Genomic DNA, 25,793 nt, shown 5'->3' with positions numbered 1-25,793 from the left:
GACGATCTATGGCAAGAGCAACAATGCATCCTGTGCAGTTTGGCCGTAAGCACTGTGTGCGGATCGCTGAGCTGTGATTAAAAGTAATGGAAACATTCACTGCAACACTTTCCAGCCATAGCTGTGAAATCTGTCAACACTTTATACACTCAGAAGGTGAAGGCTGGTGAATGCAGTAAATACACCAGCTGCAGGGAAAAGTACATGGAGAAGGGCAAAATGTACCTACCTGGGTTCTGTAAGCTCAGCTAGCAACATCTGTCTTGGTGAAGAAGAGTCCTTTCTTCCCCGATGCGTACATTCTTAGCTTGGTGATTTGGTTGTCAGTGACCCCTGGTAATTCTAATAAGAACACCCCTGTGTTCTAATAAGACTTGGTCTGCCCTAAAGAAAAGTGGTCTTGCAAACATCATAGCTATTTCCATGCCCCCGCAGTTGCCACAGGTTCTGTGGTTGGACCCACCAACACACACCACAAACCCAGGCAGTATTTTACAGTGGGTCTTTGTTTATTGAACTAACACACAAGGAGCACAAACGTAGCAAGGCAGTTACAAACACAGAGCTTGACAAATCTGTCCTGACTGTTTTAAAAAGTCAGAAATAACAAATACGTTCTAAACAGAGTGAAGAAAGCTTCCATCCCCCTTATAAGGTGTAGAAGCAACTTTTCTGAAGCTTATAAATTACAACCAGCTGAAAAAGATCAACACAGAAGCCGACTTAAAGGATTAGTAATGCATATTGCTTCCTTACTATCAAAACGTACTTAGCAAAATACGACAACAATTCTACCTCTAATAATACAAAGAAGAAACAGCCTTTTTCCTAAGTGTCCTCAAGCCACATAATGGTTTAATCTCTTATTTCTAGTCTCTTTTTCTTGACAGGCTCTGACTGGCCTCTATGGGGTCTGCCAGTTTGCATGAAAGAACATTCACTTTCAGTCCAGATCTCCAGCTGGGCAACAAAGTAACCTGTAAAAATAATTAAAGGTCTTTGGTTTTGCTACTGTATGGTACTTTGAAAGATATTATTTTCAAATATCACCCAGCATGTTTAATTGATGGCTTTGGTTATACATATTTCACACTATTTTATTCACAAAGAAGCACATTTTATGCTGTGTACCTGCAACTGCTGAGGTAAAATACTTTCATTGTTTCCTGGAAATAGAGGCAGAGGGTGGCGGGGATGGGAGAGTAAGAACAGTTTTGCTAAGAAGGGCAAGTTTAAAGAAGGGAGTCAGTATAGAGTTGTCCCAGAACAGGCAGTTCTGTGAAAAAGGAATCCAGTCCACTGTACAGCATGCACTTAAAAAAGTAAAGAATATTGCAGGCAATAGAAAATCTTTCAGCAATTGCTCCAGGTGCGTGAATCTAATATAGTTGCTTTAAGGAGAATTGCAGGTTTTAGACACTCCTAATCACTGTATATATATATCCTAATTCTGTATACTTCCAAACATACAGGTAACTAAGAAATACACTTAGATAACCCCGTGCACCAAACAATCTATTTCATATAGACTGGGCCTCACTCCTGCAGACTGGCAGTGTTAACTGTATTTGTTAGAAGCCTACAGCCGTGGAAGTCACTGACTGAGTGAATCACATACACGTGCTTTGAAATGCCAACTCCTCCATCAGTATTAGCTAAGAACAGTTTGTGTCTTTCACAGTTTGCCTGAAAGAGGCCTGCATAGATCTGATCCTGCAGGGGCATTCCCAACATTGACATTATCACAGACTAGTTACTTGGAATATTTGAAATACATATTAAAAAAACAATCCTTATTTTTAAAATTGCGGCACAACTGACATGGAATTTTTTAGTACTGAATATACCACCAGATGGGAACCAGTCACTGCTTGAAATCAACATGGAATACTAACTTTAAAGTAAATCTTGATCCGTTCCAGAAGAAGTTGCCATTTCAGTGCAGTCTTCTGGTCTTCTGTTAGAGTAAGGAACTCCTGAACCTGTCAATAACAGGGCATCATAGAACGCTGCTTCAGCATGTAGTTATAACAATATCTCCATGACAAAATGATGATGAAAAGAACATCTTACATATTTTTGTACATTTCTTAGCTGTATTTTTCTGTTTTAACACTGCTTGATGGGATATATGTGCCAAGACAGCCAGATTAATCAGAATAAATTGCAGGGTGTTTGAAACTCAAAGTTAGGGAATTCCAACTCTGTTCTCAGAAAAGTGTGAATTAATCAGGATAAAGTGATATTCACTCTTGCATTTGACAAGCTTCTTATTAGCAGCTACTGACTTCTAACTTCCAACTTGTTAAAAAGCCATATGTGTGTGTGTATTCATATGTACATGCAATTTTAGCTGGTGTACACACACACACGCAAAGAACATTTACACATATTTGTAATTTTCATCAGGCTCCACAGCTCAGATCAAGTAAGAACCACCAAATTAATTTCCACTTACGGTGCAGCCTAGCGTTTCCTCAGCTACACAGTCAGACAGGTAACAAGAATAGAGAGTGCCCGTGTGATCTGTAAGATCAACAAGTATGTCAAAGCTCGCATAAGTTGACTTTGAGTCTGGAGAGATGTCACTGCAGAAAGTGCATGTGTTTGACATTTCGTTCACCACAAAATGGCATGTTGAGCTGAAACATAAGAAGATAATTAACACATATATGCAATTCCTCCTTGTTTGAAACTGTTTTCTAGACTGAGATTTCCCAGGAGACTTTTCCTCTTAAAAAAATTCTTCATCTTCTAAACTCTTAAGTCTGAGACAAAACGGCCTTTCCTCTAGGAGAGAAAGAACAAGAACTTAATAAAGGCAACTCCCTCTTCCTTGCTACCTCTGGAAGCCTACGCAACAGAAATTACATGGCATCCTCCAGAGGAGTTTTATTTCTTGTCCAGAACCTGACTAAAATATTGTTCTATCTAATTTGGGTCAGAGGAAAAAGGAGAAGCACTTCTTAATACAAATTTAAAACAGGCAGTTGCTTACCATCTGTTGCGAATAACTTTTGATGTGTTATCATCAATGTCCAGAGTAGAAATGTAGCCATAAATAATGCCATAGACTGGGTCAAGTTTCCCATCGCTCTGTAAAGCTTTTTCCTTCAGCTGTTCCACAGTATAAACGTCAACTATAGTCTCCACTGAAAGTTTAAAAGACACGTTAAGTGTATCTGAGAGAAACAACACAGGAGAGCAGCAACAGAAAAGGATCTTCAGGTAATAAAAAGCAGATGATTTGACACCCGAAAGGTGATATATTACCCGAAAAGCCCCACATGCCTTCCTTTGGAGGCAGGCTTAAATTCGGGGACAAATAATAAAATAAAAGTCATGAAAATATGTAATACTTAATCCTTGTATCCCTCTAAATGAGTTCTTGACAAAAACTTTCCCTCTCCATTTATCATACTTACTCAAGACAGAGCAAACCCACCAGGCAGGCTGCAAGCCAGCCCGGTCCCCACCCTGCAGACAGAGCTGACACCATAAGGGACAGCCCCAGCTACAGCAGCCTAAGCTGGAAGTGTCCAGCCAGGCTGTACATCAGTCTGGTTTCTGTGAACGCACAGAGCAAGAACTTGACTTTCCAGCTGCACTATGAAACTACACTGTAGACTTCAATAAAATCAAAGTGTTTGGATCTGGGCTTACAGTTAACGGATTCTTTCGACTGCTTCTCCATTTTATCTTGCAAAGCTCGTGATCGTGCGCTCTCTTTTATGAAGCTGAAGAGAACATTTGCTTCTGCCGTTTCTTGAAAATGCATTTTAAAAGTTATTACTACATGTAGCATGTGAAAATAACAGCATCATTGTATTGCACAACTTTTTATTCTGATAGCACGTTGTCTCTTTGAACATCAAGAGATGCTTTTTTCTTTTTTGCTTTAACTGTTAGTTCTATGAGGAACGTACGAAAGCTGCTTAGATAAAACAAAATAAATCAAAAAAATAAATAAAAAGATAAAAGTGTGGAAGCCAAAAACACTGGTCACGTAACAGACAAGAGGCAGCGAGATTTCTGAGCCAAGCAGGCAGAAGAAATTAGAACTCTAATAGATTCCCTTCATCCGTTCTAGCATATAACGATTGCCAACACCAAAGTAACACTATCACAACTTTTACCTGGATTGGTTGTAATGATGGTTTTTGATATCACAGTTGCAGTCATACAGTTCCTGAATTTGTCAAAATTTATTCTCACATCTGATGCAAATATCACTGTGCACAAAAAACCCACAGCTGTTATTGCAGCATAAGCAGCACATGAGAAACTACTATAAAAATATAAAAGATAGACTATTGTACCTGTTTCTCGGGGGATCCAACTCTGTGCAAGCTGGATAGATTCATTATCCCAACTATAAAAAAAGTTAATGTATCAAAACTTTTTTGAAACAGTACTCAGTGTAAAGCACTAAACTAATAAATAATACAGTTATAATTCAGTTGTTCAAAGGGGAGACAACCGCTTTGTTATGCGCACACACCACTGAAATGCCATGTGTATCCACAGACATCCAGTTTGCAGCCAGCTGGGATGGTTTATGTACAGTCTAATAATGTATCCCATGCCAAATAGGACAAAATAAAGGGCTATTAGATTGTCCAAAATGATTCAGTGCAGAATATACCTGGGAAAATACCATGTGTATTTCAGAGCTTTGACAAAAGTAATTTCCAACTAAGGCAAATCGCAGCTAAAATAACCGCTTATCAGCTGAGACTTTTCTGTGGGGACAAGTTGATTGCTCACATCACCAGGCCAGATGTTCAGCCAGCTTCCCAAGACTGGAATCCTTCTAACTGTGGATAATGAGTCTAGGGTGAGGTCAGCGGCATCCCTCAAAAAGGGTAATTTGATGGTTAGGCCCCTTGATAAAATCTCCTTCAGTTACTTTTAAGTCTGGATGGCAGGAATACTGCCAAAGCACAGTTTTATTCTGGTGGGTTTTTTTTCCTTAATCCTTGAATAAAAGATTTAAGATAGTTACTTTTCATCTACAATGCTGTCACTCAAGGATTTAATGAATCTTTACCCTTACTTACACCCCCCTGATGACCAAATAGCCCTGTTAGGGTAACCACAGTGCCACCACACAGTCTCTGCTTTGGAGGATTTGTAAGTGTGCAGCCCTGTATTCCTACGTACCAGCACTGAAACAGGAGTATGGGAGCTGCTGCTGCTGCTGCAGACTGACATTGGTGGTAGCTCAAGGGCTGGAAAACTTCACACTGTAGATGTTTATTGGTGTTCATGTTTATATGTTAACTGTGTTAAACATTACACTGAATTATAATACCGTTTCTAGGGAAGAGACTGAGTGCAATGCTATCTTGCTATTCCTATCTAGGGAATAAAGGTCATTTCAACTCATGAGCAAACCCAGTGCAGACAAACACCCACATGCCCCTGCACGTAGATAAGCCATGAGTTTATTGAACAAATTAGGGGCAAAATGCAAAAGTCTCCATGTAACTGCTCACAGGCACAACTGGCACAGACATAGTCATGTTTGTAAAACAGATACAGGTTGAAAATAAAGCCAAAGTAGGATCAAAGTGTTCCTGTGCTCTTTTAAAAACTTAAAAGCTATTTCAACCTATTTCCACTCCACTTGGCAATTCTGCTTGCTTTTAAAACTGAAGCATGTTCCTCTTCCCTCCAGGTTGTTGATTTAACTATGCTGCTGTTTTTAAATGCCATTTCCTGAATTAGTTCTAATTTCCACCTTCAAAAAATGTAACTGTTTGGAACTAAGCTTCATTGTGCCACTCATGAGTCAGCAGCCTGTCAGCAAATCATACAACTAGACAGTACATATAAGGTTATTGTAATGAGTTTCTTTTTTAAGCCCCTGTTCAATGTACATTACTGCCACAACACAATTTCCACCCAAAGAAAAATAAATTTAAAATAAAAGTCAATATTATGACAATATGTATTATAGTCACTGTCTTTACCTAGTCTTGCATTTATTTGTGTTAGTGAATTAAAAAACATTTTACCATACTATTGGAAAAGACATCTCTGTTTCATCATACAGCTTTACTTCACACCTCTGGCCTTTTCTTTTGTCTGAAGTCACGAAATACTTTGTCTCCCCAACCTTTAAGAAGAAGGAGATACAGTCACTTTTCCTCTGCTAAGTGTTTAGGAGAATAAAAGTGATAATCTAGAAAACAGAAGAGGAAAGGGGAAAAACATGCACACCACTAATAGCAAACCTGTACACTGCTAGAAGTAGTAGAAAGAAACAGTGATTTTACTTCAAGATAAATGGGCACGTTTCATTTTATAATAATCGATGGCTTATGTATTTGTAAGTTATCCACTGCTTGCACATGCATGATTTCAAACAGACAGCTGATATACGACATATCCACTTTCTTTATTTCCCCCCTCATGCTAATGAAAGCCTTAAGAGGCTGAAATGGTGTTTGTAACTCAGCTGAAGTGACTGCCAACCCAAAACAGACAAAACCAGCGATTCCTGTCCACTCTGAGTCACAAAATCCATACTTACACTTCAGTCAATCAAGTTACCCATGGTACAGTAGGAAAACACTGCTCTGTTGTGGCTCCTTGACTTACTGACATCACAGCTGCGAGCACATTAAGGATTCTTCCATCAAGGCTTTGTCCGTTTGCAGTGATATCACCCAGTGAGTAATAGTCCTGTGGGTCCTTGACTGGCAGATGCAGCAGGGAAAGCAGTTTGGTGTCCATCTCATAGCAGGAAAAGGTTTTGACCACTGAATGATTTTCACTGAGCAATAATTTGTAGCAACTAGACAGTGCGCACAAAACAAATTGATCAGCATTTTGATATATTAAGTGTAAAATGTTAATTCAATTCACATAAGAAAATAACTGTTGATTTATTCCTATTCTTTTCCCTCAAGATACGCAAATCTGCAGTTTATTAGCTCTAGAATTTTTTTTTAAATTTTATATATATATATATATATGTCAGCCCCTATCAGTCACTAAAAATAAAATCAATTGCAATGTCTGAAATGCAGGTAACAGAGATTCTGGCATCATGACTTAAGATGACACTGCTATAGCCAGGCTGGACTTGGTAAAGTGCTTTCAAAAGCAACACCCCAATAACCTCAGTAATATTTATAACACACTACATAAAATTAAAGAATGGAAATAAGATATATTCAATATATTCTGGATAAATATATTTTACAGATGCTTATGAAATCTGCAAATGTGGAGAGGATCTCATTTCCTCAGTGAAGTTTCTACCTGGCATTTGTTCTTTTACTTCTTTCTGCTTATCGAGAAAGCGAGAGTGACTACAGCAGCTGCGCTTAGACGTGAAGCTTAGACGTGATTGGTAAGCAAGAATGTAAAACTTGTAACTTGCCAATTTAATATGCGCATATGCCATATTCTTATGACTGCCATATGATGGAGAATATGACCAACTAGGAAAGAAACTCTAATTGAAGAACAGCTGTATTAGTCTAACGTCTGCATCTTGGATATCTAAGCTAAGTTAAGACATATCTAAATTACAGCCTGTGGTGTTAGTTTCATACACGGATTCAAATTGTCCAGATTTTGGTGAATATGCTGAAACATGACATGTATACATTGCATGATGCAAAAGGAATGGCAAAGTCTTAGCACATAAATAACAAATAGCATCACAGTGTATAAAAATAACTTCTAGACAAACACGTGAATGAATTTTGAGAGGACATACTGTTGATAAAGCAGTGATGTCTAACCAAACACTTAGGCAAAATCAAATCAGTTGTAAACTGTTTTCATAGACTTTACTCAAATAATGAAATCTACTCTGTCTGACTACAGTGTTCTTACTTTATGACCTAACTCCAAAGACCATACACTGAGAAGTATATTTTCTTTTGAGATGATTTGCCCACTCGTGGTTGAGCACAGGCAGGAAAGTACAGCTACACAAGATAACCAACCCCAAATACCTTTACGAATTTACATCTAAAACAACTTGATCTTTCTGGAAAGAGCTACCATTCTATGCTTTACATTTACCTAGGAGTTATGGGGTTGAATTTTTCTTCCCTTTCTGCTTCCTTTGATTGAACTAAAGGATTTTCAATTGTAACTAAAACAAAACATTGATAAGTAATGTTAGAAAACTGAACATAGATATATATCAAGAAAAATAGCTTTTAAAAGTGTTTGCTTTCATGGTTGGTATGGAAAGGAAAAGATACGTGAAGTAACTGCTGCTTTATATTTTCAGACTGAAACCATATCTGTCCAGACAGTTCAGACTATCCAAAGTCCTACAGGAGTCCCTTGGATATTTAACATAAAGAAAATGACACTGAATTCTTCTGTGTGTATCCTTTATAGTTACAAGTTTTAGCCAAGCACTCTGATCTAGCAACCATGGGCAGCAAAGTCTTCCTATTAACTTAACAAGATAAAAGCACGGCCTGTAAATAAATACAAGACTTTTGTTGTGTCTTTATGAACAACCATAGTTGTATGTACAACAAAATGAAGACAAAGGGAAACACTTAACTACTTTACAGAGTATTTTTCATATTTTATAAGAACTGAATATAATAGATTTATTAACTATACATAAAGGTTCTGGGTAGCTGTGTTCAGTGGATTTGTATCTAGTCATTTTGTTGACATATTTACTGGTTTTGGATTTAAATCCTTGAAATCTTATTCCTTTCCTCTTTATAACTGAATGATTTGTTTCCAATTAGACTGTTTTCTGAGTCCTCAGAGAAAAATATAGCAAAACCACAAACACAGAACACTGATTTACTGGGGAAAAACAATCCATATTCAAACAGAAACATATTAAGAATAAACTCCGACTTACCACAGTCACCAACCCTGAAGCTTTCTGAAAGTGCTCTAATATACTCTTCTCTGCCCCAAGAAGCTACATTTATAAAATAAGTTGGTGAATCACGGATAGTAAAGCTGAAGGTGTATCTTTCAGAGCCAATGTCTGCAAAAATAAACAGTGTGGTTACAATTCGTTAGCATAGCTTGATTTCAATCTGGAATATATGTATAAAAACTGTTTGTAGGCTTTCCTAGATTATTGTCATGAATTCACTGCCTCAATCTGGTGAGTACCACTAGAGGCCAGCAGACTGTTCAGTAAATACTGGTGATGGTAAACGGGACTGTTACAGGTCTCACCGAGGCTGCCCTGCGCTATCCCATCCATCCACATGGACCACTTTAGGTTGCACCACGTAAACTTACAGATCCCATGCAAGAGAAATAAGAGAACTGCTTGATGCTACATTCAAAGTATGGACAAACACAAACAGGGCTAACGCATGAAGCAGCACTGTGCATGTGTACGTGCTAGCCTGAGATTTGTAGTAGGTAGGATGTCTGTAGACAGCTGTGCCCATGAACAATACCACCACAGTGACAGACAAGACCGCAGAGCACAGGCAGTGTCACTGCCCAGATCATAGAATCATTTGGTTGGAAAAAAATCTTTGAGATCGTCAAGTGTTACTGTACAAAGGGGTTTGACTGAATAACACAACGTGTTTCCAGCTCTGCGGAAAATTCATGGTCAGGAAGGCATGGGGCTCAGGAACACTACACTCCATTGTCTTTTTCAGCTAATTAAAAAAGCTTCCCGTGGATCATGCAGCATCATGCTACACGTTATTTTTAAACTATGAATGAAAACTCTATCATGATCCACACATAGTAAGCATAATCTGACTGCAGTCCCATGGAGGCATAAATATGAACAGCACATTTTCAGACCACGTAGAATTGTTTCTGGTGACGCTGACGACTTCCTTCTAGAAATCCCTCACTAGAGCAGCTCAGCACAATGACAACACCACCAGCAGAGCTCTTCACACACAGCTGGAACAGCTCCCTGAGATTAGAGATGCTTCCGAACAGTGTCCCTATCATCCCTAAACTGTAGATATAATATTTCAATTTCCAATTGATTCTGTATTAACAATGTTTTATTCCCATTTTTTCTCCAGGAGCATATGATAAGATGAAGCTGGTGCTGCTCAGACCAGAAATCACTTGTTTCGCTCTTCAAGACATCTCCTTAACATTCCTCTTTCAGGAGAGAGTGGCTGTGAAGGGACCAGTTCAATTCCAGCAGAATTTATACAATGTTTGGTTCGTATCAGTACTATCTGCTTCAGGCCCTGAAACACTTCTGAGGGCGCTTTGGTTTTTTCCAAACAAATTCTAATTGATAAGAGAGGCTCAGCCAAACTAACGTGTCTTTTTCATCTTTATTCTCAAACTCACACAAATTGTTTTGCACAGTTTTATCCTACACATTTCACACTAAGAAGCCTCTTTATAATTTAAATATTAATTTCAGTCATAGATGCCAACTTAAACTGTATAAGAAAACAAAGTAAAAACAGTTAAAAGGGACTGTACTTTTTCTGTCTGGGAAGCTTCTGACATCTGTTTTCCCAATAACCACACCAATTACATTCTGAAAAATAAAGAGATTATAAAATACAATTATTAAACACAGATGCAAATGATGAATTAGATTTCCTGGACTTGTACTCTACTGATGATAATCATATTTCTTACTGGTAGTCATTTTAATCTATTTATTCCATAGTGCTGTACAAACTAAGGACTAAGACAAACATACAGCTTCACTTTAAGAAAAAGAGTGACTAATGAAAATATGAAAATAAATACATCTGTTTCTGTTTGTAGAGACAATGGGAGGACAAAAGTTCACCCAAAGCATTCAGAATTTTGGCTGTTCTACAGCCGTCTCTCCTCAGGTAGGCAGCAATGTTGTTGTTTCACACTCTCTGCACAAGTCTTGGATCTCCTTCAATGCACTGTGAAAGGTCTGGACAGGATTTATTTTACAGTTAAGCATTCCAGGTTTCCCCTGCTATCAGCACCGATACACACACGTGTACATGTGCAGGGAGGGCCATTTATCCTATCCTCATTCAAGCAACCTAAATTTCTACAGTACAGGTGCCTCTTCCTTGCTGTCTGTCTCTCAACTGACTACAAAGAGAGGTTTAGCTATGAACCTTTTTAATGGTTCAAAACAAAATCAATCTTATTCTTCTTTGCTACACCTGTATTTATTATGCAAAAGCGCCCCAGTCTCAACTGTCAAACAGAACTACTAGGAGCAAACACCCACAGGAAGAATGAAGCTGCGTGAGGGGAGTTTTATAAAAGAGGCCTTCCTCAGTGTAAGAGAAGAGCATTGCAGTGCCAGTCTGGGAATTTCACAGGTCAGCAAGGAGAGTCGGGATGGTGATAAGGGCTGGAAGGAGAGGCTGACATTGCAATAATGCAGTTGTCCTTCAAAACATGAAGCACATCACTTCTCTTCCACTTCACAGGTTCCCTTATTTGCCGTACATTCTGGCTTTCTCCTTCAAGCCAGGGAACCACAAGGGGCAAGCGAGGGGCAATCCCTACAGGTGGAATTTTGCACCTATCCACAATGCAACCTAACGGACTAAACTGTAACAGCATTGAAACGAGCTCAGAAAGCCCTCGTTCCCCTTTTCTTTGGATCACTAGATGGAGCAAGTTAACTGTCATATCCTACAGTGATGGAAACCAACTCATTAAGAGGATGCCTGCGCACAACTGTTTAATATCCTGGCCCTTTCAATCTTCTAACAGAATGCTTTCTATCTGTCCACAAGATGCAGTGATTTAGATTAGGATTTTAGTTTTCTATTTTTGGTTTTGTTTCTTAAAAAAAAAAAAAAAAAACAAAAAACCAAAACACTTTTCAATTAAATCTGAGAGCAACACACCCTGTATCTCACCACCAGCCAAAAGAGCTGACATTTAGGATGGCTCTTCACAGGAATTAAGCTGATGTAAATCTGCAGTTTCCAAAAGAGACCTCCCCATCCCTGCTGCGAGTATATTCATTTCTCTCGCATTAGCACTAAGCCTGCACAGCAAGTGGCAGAAGGAAGTGATCTGGCTGGAAACTATTTTGAGGGGGGTGGGGAGAAAGAGGGTAGAAAAACTTTCAGAGATCATTTCCTTGATAGGTTTATTGTACAACTACACAAGCACTGGTTTCACCAGAGGAGGAGGAGCGGAACAGGCGTGCACGGAGGAAGCGGGTCATGCTGCCTTTTTTGGCAGAGCATTGCTTAAGGCCGCTCAACCAAATCATGAGACCACAAGCATTAACACATTGCAAGTTCCTTAGGCTTTGATCCATTTTACTTCTACAAAATAAACTGCCATATAAAAAAATATGACTTTGAATGATGCGTGCTCAACTGTTTTAACATCCTAAACGCATACAGGTCGTTCTGTTGTGACATACTAGTGGTTTTTATAAAAATATTTTGCTATATGTTGCTGATTGCAGTGCTCGAGGTTAGTTTTTCTTATAAAGGAAAAGCTTCTGACTGATTTAGTGGATTGATGTATTTGAGAGTAACGGTGAACGACAGATTAAGTTAGTTTTGCTGGACACTGGCAGTTTACAAAACATTGGAGAGAATACAGAATACCACTGCGAGGGCATATAAAATGCTCCCAAGTAGCACTGGACACGTTATTGCTGGAGGGCTACCTGGTGAAGAGTGGGAAATACTGCATCAGAGAATGATGTAGTCTTCTGCCTTCCACATTAAAACATCATCTTGGAGAGCAAAGGATGAAAAACTTGGCTTCCCAGACTTCCTTTTTTTTTTTTATTCAACTATCTAGAACTCAAAAAGGAAAAATACTGAGTTTTACAGCACGCTTCCCTATTCAGCTCTTACTCTGGTCCAATCAGGATAACAGCAGCAACAAAATCACACTCAGACATCTGCATGAATGTACCAACTCCAGAGCTTTGCTGTTTAAAGTTTGCTTTTTGGTCACTCTACACAAGCAAAATTCTTAGCTCCTTATAAACTGACAACCACAAAATCTGCTTTTGTTCTAAAGAAACAGAAATAATCCCATCTGACCTGTAACTGAGATCTTTTTCCAGTTAAAACACAATTCAACAAGAGTTTTGTCTGAAAAACTCGGGACTATGTTATTCAGCTCGGTGGGACTGAGCACACAAGTAGACTGCAGGATTGGGCCTTACATTCCTAGCTCGCAGTGAAAGACTATTGTAGGTTACAGATGTATTCTGGCGACATAATGCTGACTCTGTACATGTCTTTACTAATTCCGCATTCATTTAAAACATTACAAAGAAGCCTCTGATACTCTCAGACATTGAATTGTCCAGTCAATATCTGTAGTTGTGGTATCCACATACTATGGACAACAGCATCAATTTTCATTTTGCTGGTTTATACACAAAGAAGGTAAGGTACTTCATATCTAACAATTACACTAATGCTATTAGTATCTAAATATGTGCCAATTACATAATTTTGCAGTAATATAATACAGTTGTATACAATTTCATTTGAGAACAAAAGTACTATGTCTATGAGACTTACAGGACGAGCTAGATTTGGATGCAGATCTGAAAGTGCAACAAAGTCCCGTGCTGAGCCAGAATAGGCCATTCTTTATCTGTAATTTGAGAAAACTAATTTAGATTTTAAAAAAATCTAAACAAATCACTCAGAACTATTCATAGTGAGAGCAAGTTATTTTTTAACACAAATGTTTTGTGCTAAATAGCATCTGTCTTCAATAAAAACCATTTCCAAGCCATCTGAAGTAGACAATTCTTTATTGTTTGTATTTGGCAATGTAAGTTATGAATTTTACTATAATCACTCTACCTATGCTTCTCAAATAAAGGTCTGTAATTTTTATTTATTCAGCATTACATGATTCCATTAGCACCAGCCTCTGAAAAATATTTACCCTCCTTCTCTCTGGGAAGTCCAACTGAATTTAATGAGGCAGTTCGTATATAAAAGGCCATTTACGTGGGAGGAAAGAAGAGTGTTGGGTTGCAAACCACCTTAATTGATGCTTTGGACTTAATATTAAACTAATTTAAAATGCTAGTTCATTCCTTCCTCAAAGTAGAAAAGTTTTGAATTTATTAACATAAAATATTTTAAAAATTGGTTATTTTCAAGCTGCCAAAACAGCATTTCTGCCTGTCCCTGTGAACTACTGCACACTCAGGTCCTCTCTATTGATGCCAAAGTCTGGCCATGGATGCTTTGTCAGCCCATCTGAATGCCTCTTATTATTTCATAGGCACCCTCAGAGACATTATTGATATTTAGTAAATAGTTGTCAGATTCTATTTTTTTTTTTTTTGCAAAAGGAACCATCAAGTTGTCCAAATCTTAATAATCTTTAATATGAGAGAACCGCAGAGGTTTTTCAGAGCCCTGTTCAAACTTTATGACAGGAGTCCTGAATGGCTTTTGCAGTCTCTATACCTGGCAGCTTGCGTGAGAATCGTTAACCATTTAATTGAGCATTAGTATAACCATCAGATCATATAGTAGAAAAGAAATTGTTTACGCTATTAAAAAAAAGGAAGTCATATCTGAGAAAAAAAAGCGATTTCTCTAAAAGAGTATTTCAAACTACGAAAGATATCCCAAATTTGCTTCTCAAAACCTACTAACAATCATAGAATGGTTTGGGTTGGAAGGGACCTTAAAGATCGGGCAGTTCCAACCCTCTGCCATGGGCAGGGACACTTTAATGGGACCCTCAAACCTATTCCCATCGCATTACATGGAAGACTATATCCTCGCTTATGTAGGAAAGACACCTCGGCTTTCCCTCCGAGGCATATTAATATTCGTAACCTCAAAACAAGTTAAAAACTGTTCATGACGCACCTCGCACCAAGGCTGAATTGGGTTAAAAGGAAACAGCACTGGGCCCACCTGTATCAAAGGAAGGTTAGAGAGGTGATTTAGGATTTAAACCCTAAATTTAAAAGCAGGATACGAGCTCTGTCAGGAGAGGCTGCAGCACACGCTGGGACCTGGGTTAGGGTTGAGGAGAGGTTAAGGCCATCCCCAAGAGAACCAAGGGACCTCTCCCTTCACCATCACCCAGGATCTGACCTGGGAGGGAGGACAAGATGGAAATCACAGTAAAAAAAAAGTCTGAAGCTTTTAGCTCAACCACCCCCATCCCAAACTGCTGTCTGGCACCACATGAGATTGTACCCCAAGCCGGGCTCTACACAGCAAAGAGATTTTTCTTGCACAAGGCCATCACCATCCTCAATCCTTTCCCTGCCTGAGCCACACATGGCAGCCACCCCACAGAGGCAGTGACAGCAGCAGCCTGAAGGATGGGCAGCCAGAAGTCCTTTGTCACAGCCACCTACTGCTAAGGATTCCCAGGGGAGACACAGACCAGCCGGGATGGGAAGGGAGTGCCCTGAAAGGGAGGCATGAGGCGCTCAGGACAGGGAGACAAAATGGCAGCCAGCGCTGTGGGCAGGAGAAGGAGCCTGAACCCTCCTGCCACAGGTGACCTTCTGTGGGCTGGCAGGCTTTGAGCTTAGTGAGGGTCTCAGCAAGGCTTTGGTGGGACCTGCTTAAATGGAGCCTTGGTGAACAGAGCTGGAAAAGGAGCCTGCCCTCCCACACCGTGCGTGACCCTCCCTGAGGGAGAGCTGCAGGAGGGCAGCCGTGGCTCCACACGGCGGGCGCCGGCCACAGCCCTGCGGCTTGGAGGATGGCTACCAAAACCAAACCCCAGACACCAGAAACACAGAGCCCTAGAGCCTTCCTGGAGCTGAGGAAGGGCACTTAGCCCCGAGGGATCCGCTCAGAGCACAGCACCAGCAGCCAGTTCTGTGTTGGGTCCGGAGCTGAGGGATCAGAGCTTATTTTTTGCTTTCCCTTGCAAATCCTCTGCTCTGTGGGGCTTCACCCAAGTCCCAGCCATCCCTGCCCCATTCCTCGCTCCCTCTGGGGCAACAGCTTCATCCCCACACACCAGGTTTCCTTGTTCATTTAAACAACCTAAATACATCTTTTCCTTGCTGTTCTAAACAAAACCCCTGTATTTTCTTGCAGTGCTCCTCCACAGCGAGCCCTGGAAGGTTTTTTCCTAACTAAATTCATCCAGCAGGATTGCTAGCGGCTCTCAAGTCCCTGGACTTAAAGCTGACAAAGCACCAGCCTAGGAGTCTCAAGCCAGACTCATTCCTTTATGACTATAAACGCACGACACAGCAGCAAGACAAAGCACATTGCAGAATGATCTAGAGGAACCATTCCCCGATTCTTTATATATTTTTTTTTGTGGTAGCTCTAAGGAAAAAAACATTGCAGCCTGTATTTTAGAAATGAATTAAAATTTATAGTTTAAGATATTATTTGTATTGATTTGCACACAGCACGCCTGGGTTTCCAGGTTCTGCAAAAGACTGCAGCCAGTCTTTTTGTCCATTTATATTGCATATAAAATTATTTTTCATAAAATCGATACCCTTCACTTCTGTATCATAAAGAATTTTACTCCTGATGAGTAATTTTATGACCTTGAGGTCATGGCTACTGAAGTTTTTAGTGTAGCCTGACAAATTCTGTGTTGACTCTGTATTCCAGGATCTTTCATTTCTTCAATTAAACAGCTGAAAATGGACACCACCTGTGCTCTCATATTTATTGTGTCACTAAAGTCCATGATAATTACACCGTGCTGATGACAAACAGCATGCCAGAGAACTGACAGCCTGGGTGGGGTGGGGGGGTTATATCACGTTTTATAGGATATGAACCATGGATCCAAGTTTGTTCCATAGATTTGAAGTCTCCAGTAAACAGAATGAGGTAATTTTTTTGTTAGTTCTGTTTTTTAAATTATCTCAGGCTAATGAACAAGCAGAAGATAACGAACATAGTGGTGGGATCTTAATCAAATGGGAAGGACAACTTCTATACTAGCTGGAAAATGCTGGCAAAGGGATAGGTCTCATTCTTACCACCATGACTGCAAGGTAAACCAGAGGAAAAAAAAAACCTGGAATGACATCTGCAGGGTCTCCACCACAGCAGAGGATAATAAAATCAAGATCATAGCCCACAGGCTTGAAGGCATTGAGCTTGTTCAGTATCTCAGCAAGGTTTTGACTGGACATAAGCACCTGCTTAAATAGAGCCTTGCTGAACCGAGCTGGGATCTTGTGCTCCTGCCCAGCATGGTCACCACTTTTGTTAGGTTTTGTCCAGGTTGAAGCCGCTTTCCTACCACAGGCACAAAGGGCAGGTGAAACCCGACGCTGCTAGTGTCTCAGGGCCACAGGCTTTGTTTCATTTCAAAGCCACCAGAACAAGGATGCTGTTGTGCACCACTACTCCGCATCCCCATAGCCTCAGTAGACATCTAATGATCAGGTAAGTTTGCTTTGTGGTTTAGTCCCATTCCCATTTTCAATGCACCTACGTTTTTAAAAAGAAGCTGCTTTTTACTTTCCCATGATAGCTCCTGCTAGAAAGATGTTATCAGGGCCGTAGTGAAGAGATGCAATGAGCTGGCCACAAGCACAAAGGCAGCAGATGTGAGACCAGAGCTACTTCACTAGAAGATATGATTAGATGCTGGATTTCTAACCTGCAGATACCGACGCAAGAATTCATCCGATTGCCATACCTGCCTCACAGCGATGCTGTGATTTCTGCCATTTGTACAGCACACAGCACAACAGAGGATGGTTGGTGATCTAGACTCCTGTAGGTTACTGTAAACAAATAACATCTTTTTGGTGCTTATAACAAACAAATATCTGCCCTGAATGTCTCCCACTAATTTACAACAACAACAGATTCTCCAAGTTAGGAATTTTTAATACAAATACTGAAAAGAGCCTGCAAAAACAAAAGTTACTCAACCCGTACACAGTTTTACTCAAGCCTTTCTCCTCAAATGACCTCAAAGTAGTCTCTACAAGAAATCAGCATCATTATCTCCCTTTGACAACTGGAAAAACAGAAGCAGAGGAAAGACCAGAGGTGATTTCTGAGGGAACATGCACCACACTAGGACCTGCTTCCCTCTCCAATACGACCACTAGCCCCTGCAGGAGGGCAATACTATTATTTCAGTATTTCTGTGATCTAGCGCTTGATCTCTGAAAGGTCTGAGTGATTTTAACTCTCCAGCACCTCAGGACACTGCCGACTTTAATCTGTGATTAGCAGAGACTCCCCATACATGGCTGCAAATTGCACAGTCCCTGCTAATTAGGCCTCCATGAATGGATTTCTTTAAATTACACTCATTGGCATGAATGTAATTGCACTCAAGGAGTGCAAATGCCATTTTGTAATTCACTTAGTAATTTGTTACGTGACTATCAGTACCCATTCGCAGGCAGGGGAAGCGCATCCCCGTCCAGAAACAGCAGGGATGTTTCAGAAACCTTCAAAAGGTAAAACCAACATAAAATACTTGCTCTGCGAGTTTTGTGCTGCCCATAGCAATGACTGAGTGGGTTCACTAAATATTTATACGTTCTTAGGACCAAAAGAATCTGTAAAATGAAAAGGGCAGACCTGTAATTTTATGTAATTTGCCTGACTGAATGTATTAAAAGCAGCAAATTGTTAAAGGTATTCACTGTTCAGTGGCTTTGGCTGATACCTGAACTGGCTGTGAACCGGGAGTGCTGATGGAATAATGATGGACATCTTCGGCAGCAGTAATGCAGGTGCTGATGCTGCCGACAGGTGCTCAGTGTGTGTAAGGATATTTAATCTAAATTTCTCCCCATCACCCAGCGAGTCATTGTTCATCACTCACTTCACCCTGCATCTCCCCCATCCCAGTGCTATTTCAGTGGAATTTCCCAGCTCTGAGCAGCACCATGACCTCCTGCAGCACAGAAGAACACAGCAATCTGGAGTTTTACTTTAAAATGAAAATAAACCGTGGTTGATTCCTACCTAATCTGTGCTAATTCTGGCTTTTTTGGTCCAGAAGACCTGAGGCTGCTGCATCCGTGCAGCAGTGGCATAGCCGCGCTTGTGTGCCTGTGAGCAGCTCGGACACTGAATGTGTGCGTGAGTAAACAGGACCATGTGTCAAGGGCATGGGTGGGGACACCAGCAGCTCTCTCCTGCATGAGGAAGGTCCTATTGCTGGCAAAGAATTAAGGAAGTCTTCTTTCAGGTGTAAAGCTCTGTGGAACATGCGAGTCTGCTCTTCCCAGCTGTCCAGGAAGGACAGTGTTTTGAAGCAGCAGCTGCTCTCAAGACAATAAAATCTCCCTGTTCTCTCTGATGAATTCACATGAAACTGCTTAAACCTAGCCCCAGCCTTCCCCATGGGCAGCGGGTGAACAGCACCTGCAGAGCCCCAGCACTGCAGTCGCAGCATTTCTGCAGCACTCTGTGCTGGGGGAAGGCAGCAGCCTCTCTTTCCAGGGCTGGGCTCGGATGCCTGTTCATCAGCAAACTCAGTTCTTAACTATTTACACTCTAATTAATTCCTGCTGCAACATCCGCACCAGGGCAAAGCAGAAATGTCATGCAACACAGGCAAGCCAGCACAACCCAGAGAAGAAAGCAATGCATTGACGCCAGCCCAGACACCAAAATCAGCTCATGTCAGGTGAGCTTTGCCAAATTTTAGCAAAAAATAAACAGAAAAATTGAAATCTAAGACCTTCTGGGTAGTCACTAAGTAGCTGGTATGCGAGTAGTCTGCAAACAAATATATCCCAGAACTATTTCTTCTGTGTCTTTATTACAGCAGAAGTCAGAATAAGATGCCCATATAGGAATTCACTGCTCAAAACCACGGACACAAATCTCTTTTCTTCGCTTCTTTACCCACACAGTGATACTCTACCTTGTTTTTTTGAAGATTGCCTAACATTTTAAAGCCTTCAGCCTGCTGTTTATCTTGCCTGAAACTACATAGGTAGAAAAGTCTTCTTTTGGAGCCTATGAGCAGCATGAGAGCATTCAGGCTACAGAGCATAACTTCTGCATGTAAATCCAAAATAATTTAAGTGACTTCAGTGAAATTACTTGGATTTTCATCCCTTTCCCTAAGACCAGAATTTTCTCCTCTCTCCATGAGCAAAAAAAAAAAAATGAATATTTTCCAACAAGTCATCATGAATTAAAAAATCCAACAATTAAAAATAGTTGTAGTGACAGATCCGCAACACTGGGGAGGAATTTGGGAGGGGAAAGAAGAAAAAAAAGGAAGATATTTAGCATATTTAGCATTGGTTGGCTGCCATTCAAACATTTTCAGCTATTTCAATCAATGAAACCCAAACCAAATATCTGGATTTCAGATATCCACAATACTCAACAATGCCAATTAGGACACACGGGATGAGACTCTTCCAGAGACACAAGAGGGAGAAAGCCCTTTCAATCTTCAGTCACTGAAGTTTCCAATCAGGCCTAAAACTCCATCCCTGCATAAGCAGTTCATAAAGAGGAAAACTTGGGACATAATTCTCAATGACAGATGGGAGTGGCTGTAAGAGAAAACTGGGACCTTAGAATAAAGAACATTTTTTCTCCCACCACAGAATTCAGTGAACAGAGCAGCAGTGAAATCCAAACAGCCCATCCAAGCTAGACTTTCCAGCAAAAATATACCTTTGATCTCCTGACTGAGTGCTTGGTCCCGGCGCGGTGGTGGCAAACCTCCCATCGCCTCGGAGACCCAGGACCACATCCAGCCCTTCCTAGGTAATCATGTGTCAACATTTCCACAGTTTGCCTGGCTGTCTGTCAGCCAGCTCGTTAGAAAATTCCTGCAGACTGACACTGACAGTTTAAGTTTTTATCCATTAGAAACCCCAAACCTCCCCCCAAAGCCTGTTCAGAACAAAAAGATACTGGACTTAAACAAAACAGGACTTGATCTAGAAATTTTCCCTTAAGAAAATGAACGCTAGAGGTCAATCTAACAACTTGTCCCGGAAATACATAGCCCTGGAATAAAATATTACAGACTTCTTCTGTGCGCTGTACACCTCTCTAACTACATCCAGATCCACTGGCTTGGCAAAGCACTTTGTGTCTAACAAGAGTTCCTTCTATTCTTCTGAATTTGTTCTTGTCTTGCTATACATCAGTATTCCTTCTCTGGAGCTCACCCGTGCGATCGCTGTCCCAGCTCGCGTAGTTCACTAATGTACTTAACGACCCGTTTATGAAATGAAAGGGGAAATTGGCACTTGGGTGTGTAAATACTGGAGGCCAAACACATCCCTGGTGTAACTCTGCTGCAGTTGATTGAGTTAGATTAAAGATGAGTGCAGAAACAGAGGAGCAGCTATCGCTGTGCAGATGAAAGCGCATTTGACTCAGGATCTTGTGTCTCATGGATAAATCCACGGTTTCAAAGAGGCAGCAGGGAGCCAGCAGAGAACTGGACTGGGATGTGAATGATGGGTTTGTGACTTCCAGCCTCCAAGTCTGATTCCCTTTCAAAGCATCCCCCATCCGATAGCAACAGAGATGACTTCATTACCTACTCCTTATGCTTTATTCATCTCATCATCTGCTCTCAGATTCTGGAGGACCTCATGGCTACAAACTCCCACAGTCTGTTTAGGCATAATGCTCAAAACCAGTTTTGGCTACGGTTTTTTAATTTATTGTTCTTAAATGCCTAGCCTTTCTATTTCAGAGATTTTATTCCTCTCTCTTCCCTGCTTTTCACAACAGAAATAAGATGCAGCCCAGCCACCCTGCTTCAGCCTCCCCATTGCAACCTTCTTTACCAAAACCACAGTTCCCCTTATGTAAGGCTCCCCTCTCTCAGCCAAACTCAGTGGAAACACAGAAGGGGTGTAAGCTTCACCACCACAGAGGCTGCCCCCACAGAGAAAGCCAAGGGAGATTCAAAGCACAAAAGCCAAGCGAGATGAAAACACGGATCTAGCAAAGAGTGTGTTTTAAGCACAAAATTTCTCCCAGGGAGTCACCGGGACCACTCGTGTGCTCCGTACTGAGCACATATGTGAGTGCTTTGCTGAACCCAGGCCAAAATGCAGTTCTTTATGAATGCAGGCCAGATCCTGTAGCACCGAGTAACACCAATGAGTAACATTTATTCACACGAGTGGTCTCTGTGGTGAAGGGCTGCCAAGTCCTGGCCCCGTATGATTTTTTTCTTTAGCAAGCAGCCGGAGCAGAGCTCCATATGGCAGCACCGACTCCTCACTCAACAGCTTGCCTGCTGCCAGCTCCTCGGTGGAAAAGACCCAGCGAGGCAGAAATCTTCCAGCTCAACCTTCGTGTTACAATTACCTTTAAAAAACAGCCAGATAAATTCCTTAATATTCTTCCAGGGAGTTTCTTCCTGCCGTGGCTGCTTGTATGACCGCAGCAGTCCTAGCTGTGGCCAACAACTCTCTCCTGGGGCAGCTGCTCTCCTAGGGCAGTGCCCAAGCCATTCCCAGGCAAAGGTATCTTCAGACATATTGGAAAGGTACCCATCTTTTGTGCCCAGCTCCTCAGAGGCCTGGCACATCCCAAGGCTGCCACAAAGATGACAAGCTAGCTGGAAAAGCCTCTTGCATTCCTCTTCAGACAACCTAACCCTAATGTTGAGCTTAAACAAGAATACATCTTCAATGGCTCTTCTCCATTAATGCACACATGGGAGAGATTCAGGGGGGTTTGAGGGTGGCTGGGTGCAGAGGTAGGTGCCCTGTGCCTCTATGCAGCTGTCATGCATTAATGCCCTTGCTCCAAGACAGTCAATATCAGGCAGAGCTGAAGCAGAGACCTCCCTCCTCAACAGCATCCCTTGTAGCTTGTCCCCAGAAGCCGGGGCTCTCAATGCTTTGCCTTGATATCTTTTCTTCCATTAAAATGTACCAGAGAAGATGCAATCACCTTCAGCCACGGGGGCATCCCTTCTCCAGTGCTGTGAATTCACCCCATCGACCTGGGAATTACTGCAGCCAAAGGCTGGACACATCCAGAGGCTCTTCCTAGGGGCTGACAGCAGTGACCACAGCAAGGGACTCCTTGCCATAGCAAAGACACAACGTGGAGTCCTCGCCAGCACCGATGCCAGCTGCACTAGCCATGAGGACCCTCCAGGCACTGCAGGGACCCTGCAGCAGAGAGCGGCATCTGCCCATCCAGGGTCCCCCAGGTACCCTGTGCCATCTCCATCCTTCACTATCCCATCTGCTGAGGGACCACGCATGTAATTTCTAGCAAAGATCTGTAACAGGGGCTGACGTTTCACAAAGGTATCTGAAGATGCTGAGCACGGCACTTAAAAGATGTAGTTGCCAGCAATCGATGGGGAGCCCAGCCACCTCACCTCGCTCACCAGCAGCATCTCACCGTCACCTCTGCCACAGCCCTTGGCACCATTGCCTTCCTTGTAGGTTCTGAGCATACAACAAAGCCAGAAGTAACACCAGAGCAACACAAGCCACAACAGTACCTAATGTACTGTGGGCTTAACCCAACCAGAGTCAGAGCCTGCTGAGCACCTAGGCAGGATCAGGCCCACACTAAGGCTAGCAGTGAGCCCAGGTTACGCCCACAGAGACTTTCAGCATCCCCACAGCCTCAGCACTGCCATGGCGTGTGCGGATGCTGCCAAATCAATATGCGCGTCTTCCTGGTAAATAATTGTATCAGTGGGACGTTAATGGTGCACAGTGCTCGCGGTGTCAAGGCATTCTTTTTTTGCCAATGAAGCAAAGTCATTCATTTCCCTCCCCCTTATCCCCCCCCAAGCCTTCCCAAATGCACAAAATGGGCTCCAGACCCACCTCCTACAAGGAAATGAGAACCAGCCCTGGAGGATCACCCAGCAAGAAGCCTCTGTTCAGAGATCTGACGCCTCTTCAAAGACGGGGGAACAAATGTGCTCCTACCTCCGCTGATTTATGAAGAACGTCTGCATCAGTGATGAGGGGGAAGCGCTTAAACGCTACCAGAGGGAAGGAGAACCGAGTGCTCGCCGTCTGTGCTTATGAGGTTGCATTGAATAACCCTTCTACTTATTATAGTTTGTTTTCATATAATTAGATCTATATTGCATTTTGAAGGAAAACAAACAACCTAGTGACTGCAGTACATGCTGCTGGATTGTGTGCTCACTAGGAAAATAAACACTGGTGCCACCACCAGGGCCAACCGATGGCAGGCAGGATGTGCCAAAGGCAGCTCTTGAAGCCAACCCGAGACTGTGTGCCCGCGTGCAAGGGATGTGGGCAAAGCAGGTGGCTTACAAGAAGGAAAGAGTCAGTATCGCCTCCGACAGAGGCAGGAGCAAAGCCAGAGCACCAGGCTGGGCAGCCAACCTCACACCTGGGACAAGGCAGGAGAAAGGTCCAAGCGAATGAGAGGCACAGCCCAGTAGTATTGTCTGAGGCTAAGCTGTTCCTTCTTTCCTTCCTGTCTTCCTTCCCTCCCTGTGCTGAGAAATTCAGGGTGTAAATTGTTCTAAGTTATATCTGTTTGGTTTTAATTTCTGCTGATGCCTTGGTATTATTTACGCTTTTGAAATACAGTAGTAGGCACGAGTAGAACATTGTGTTCATGAAATACAGCCTGCTGCCTATAGTATTTATTGATCAGAGCAGTAAATAATTCCAACAAGCAGAACTCATCCAAGTGAGCAGAGGACGTGACCAAAAGCTGCCCATCTGCCAGGGCCTAACGCACACGCCTTCCAGGGCTGGCGGGATTGCACCAGGAGCACAGGGCTGATAGAGCTGCTCCCAAAAGCCAAGAGAGCCAGTGCAGTTTCCAGGTGGGTCCGGATGGCAATTGTGCCCTGGGCTGGCACAGGGCTCCCAGCCAGGATGGCCAGTGCTGTGGGGACATCCCCAGGGACACGGGATGCAGCCCCGTGCCCACCATGAGATGGGTCCCAGTTAATGCCAAAGGGCAGTGACAGAAAAAAGCAACTGCTTGACTGCATCCAAACTGGAGAAGAGGCACCCAAGGGACACAGCCACACCGGGAGTTGGATCCCCACAGCACCCTCAGCACCACGTGCTCCATGAGAGCCAGGAGGACACTGCTAGAAATAAAAGCTCTCTGCAAGCATCTTTTTTTTCGGTTTGATTTGACCACGCTCGGGGAGGAGAGGAAGGCAGTAAATAACAGCCCTGTGTATAAGCAATTGCTCGATTAGCATAGTTAATGTCTGTGGAATTTATTCAATGTCTGAATTCTTGCACTTTTTCCAGTAGAAAGGCAACAGGGGACTTTGCATAATGCTGTCCATGCGGAACTGCGTCTCTCAGCTCTCCCAAATATTTCCCTGGAAGTCCTCCCTGTCCTGCAGCAAGAAGAGAGACTTGGGAAAGCTAAGCTCTAGGCTGGATAGATTTACTGTTGCTACACTGGGACTCATTTATCTTAGCTCAAAGGTGAACTGACACCATCCTCAAGGACAGGAGCTTAACAAGCAGCGTAGGATGATCTGAACCAGACCTTTACCTGGTCTCAATCACACAGCTGTGCCAAAGCAACTGATATTGATTTATGCCAGCAAGAAGCCAGTCTTAGGCTTAAATTCATGCCCAGCTCCTACTGCCACTGGCATTGCTGGAGCTGCCTGTCCACACTGGATAGAGTTCATCCAGCTAATACCAGCTTGCCCAGTAGCTCAAGGACTGGCAGAGTCATTGCACGACACAAATGCTCCATGGGACTCTCACACCAAGACATGGTTCCACTGACCTCAGCATCCTGCCTCATCAGTAGCCTGAAGAGTCCCAGGGTCAGAGAAAGACCTCCAGAAGGGGCTGTGTGGCAGCAGATGGTCCTCTGGGTTTCACACGGCTGCTCATCACCACAGGTTGCTGTGCCTCTTAAACAGCCTGGTTTTAGGAGAGACCATCAGCACCATGTGGTGCACGTGAAACTGCT

The 25,793-nt window shown here is 42.3% G+C and overlaps 1 protein-coding gene across 1 annotated transcript; it reads right to left on the bottom strand.

The window, feature by feature from the left end:
* Positions 1-589: 589 nt before the first annotated feature.
* MEIOB (meiosis specific with OB-fold) lies at positions 590-13,532 on the bottom strand. The gene is given in 14 exon segments (XM_009562203.2): positions 590-886; positions 888-977; positions 1,896-1,982; positions 2,459-2,642; positions 2,999-3,152; positions 3,664-3,765; positions 4,137-4,232; positions 4,320-4,372; positions 6,021-6,121; positions 6,607-6,802; positions 8,047-8,119; positions 8,861-8,992; positions 10,432-10,489; positions 13,464-13,532. Coding segments are annotated over 14 exon segments (1,443 nt in total). The 3' UTR covers positions 590-838.
* Between the last annotated feature and the right edge of the window lie 12,261 nt (positions 13,533-25,793).

This window comes from Cuculus canorus, chromosome 15 (assembly GCF_017976375.1).
Source record: "Cuculus canorus isolate bCucCan1 chromosome 15, bCucCan1.pri, whole genome shotgun sequence".
Classification (NCBI taxonomy): Eukaryota; Metazoa; Chordata; class Aves; order Cuculiformes; family Cuculidae; genus Cuculus; species Cuculus canorus.
This window is presented reverse-complemented; position numbering and strand designations above follow the sequence as displayed.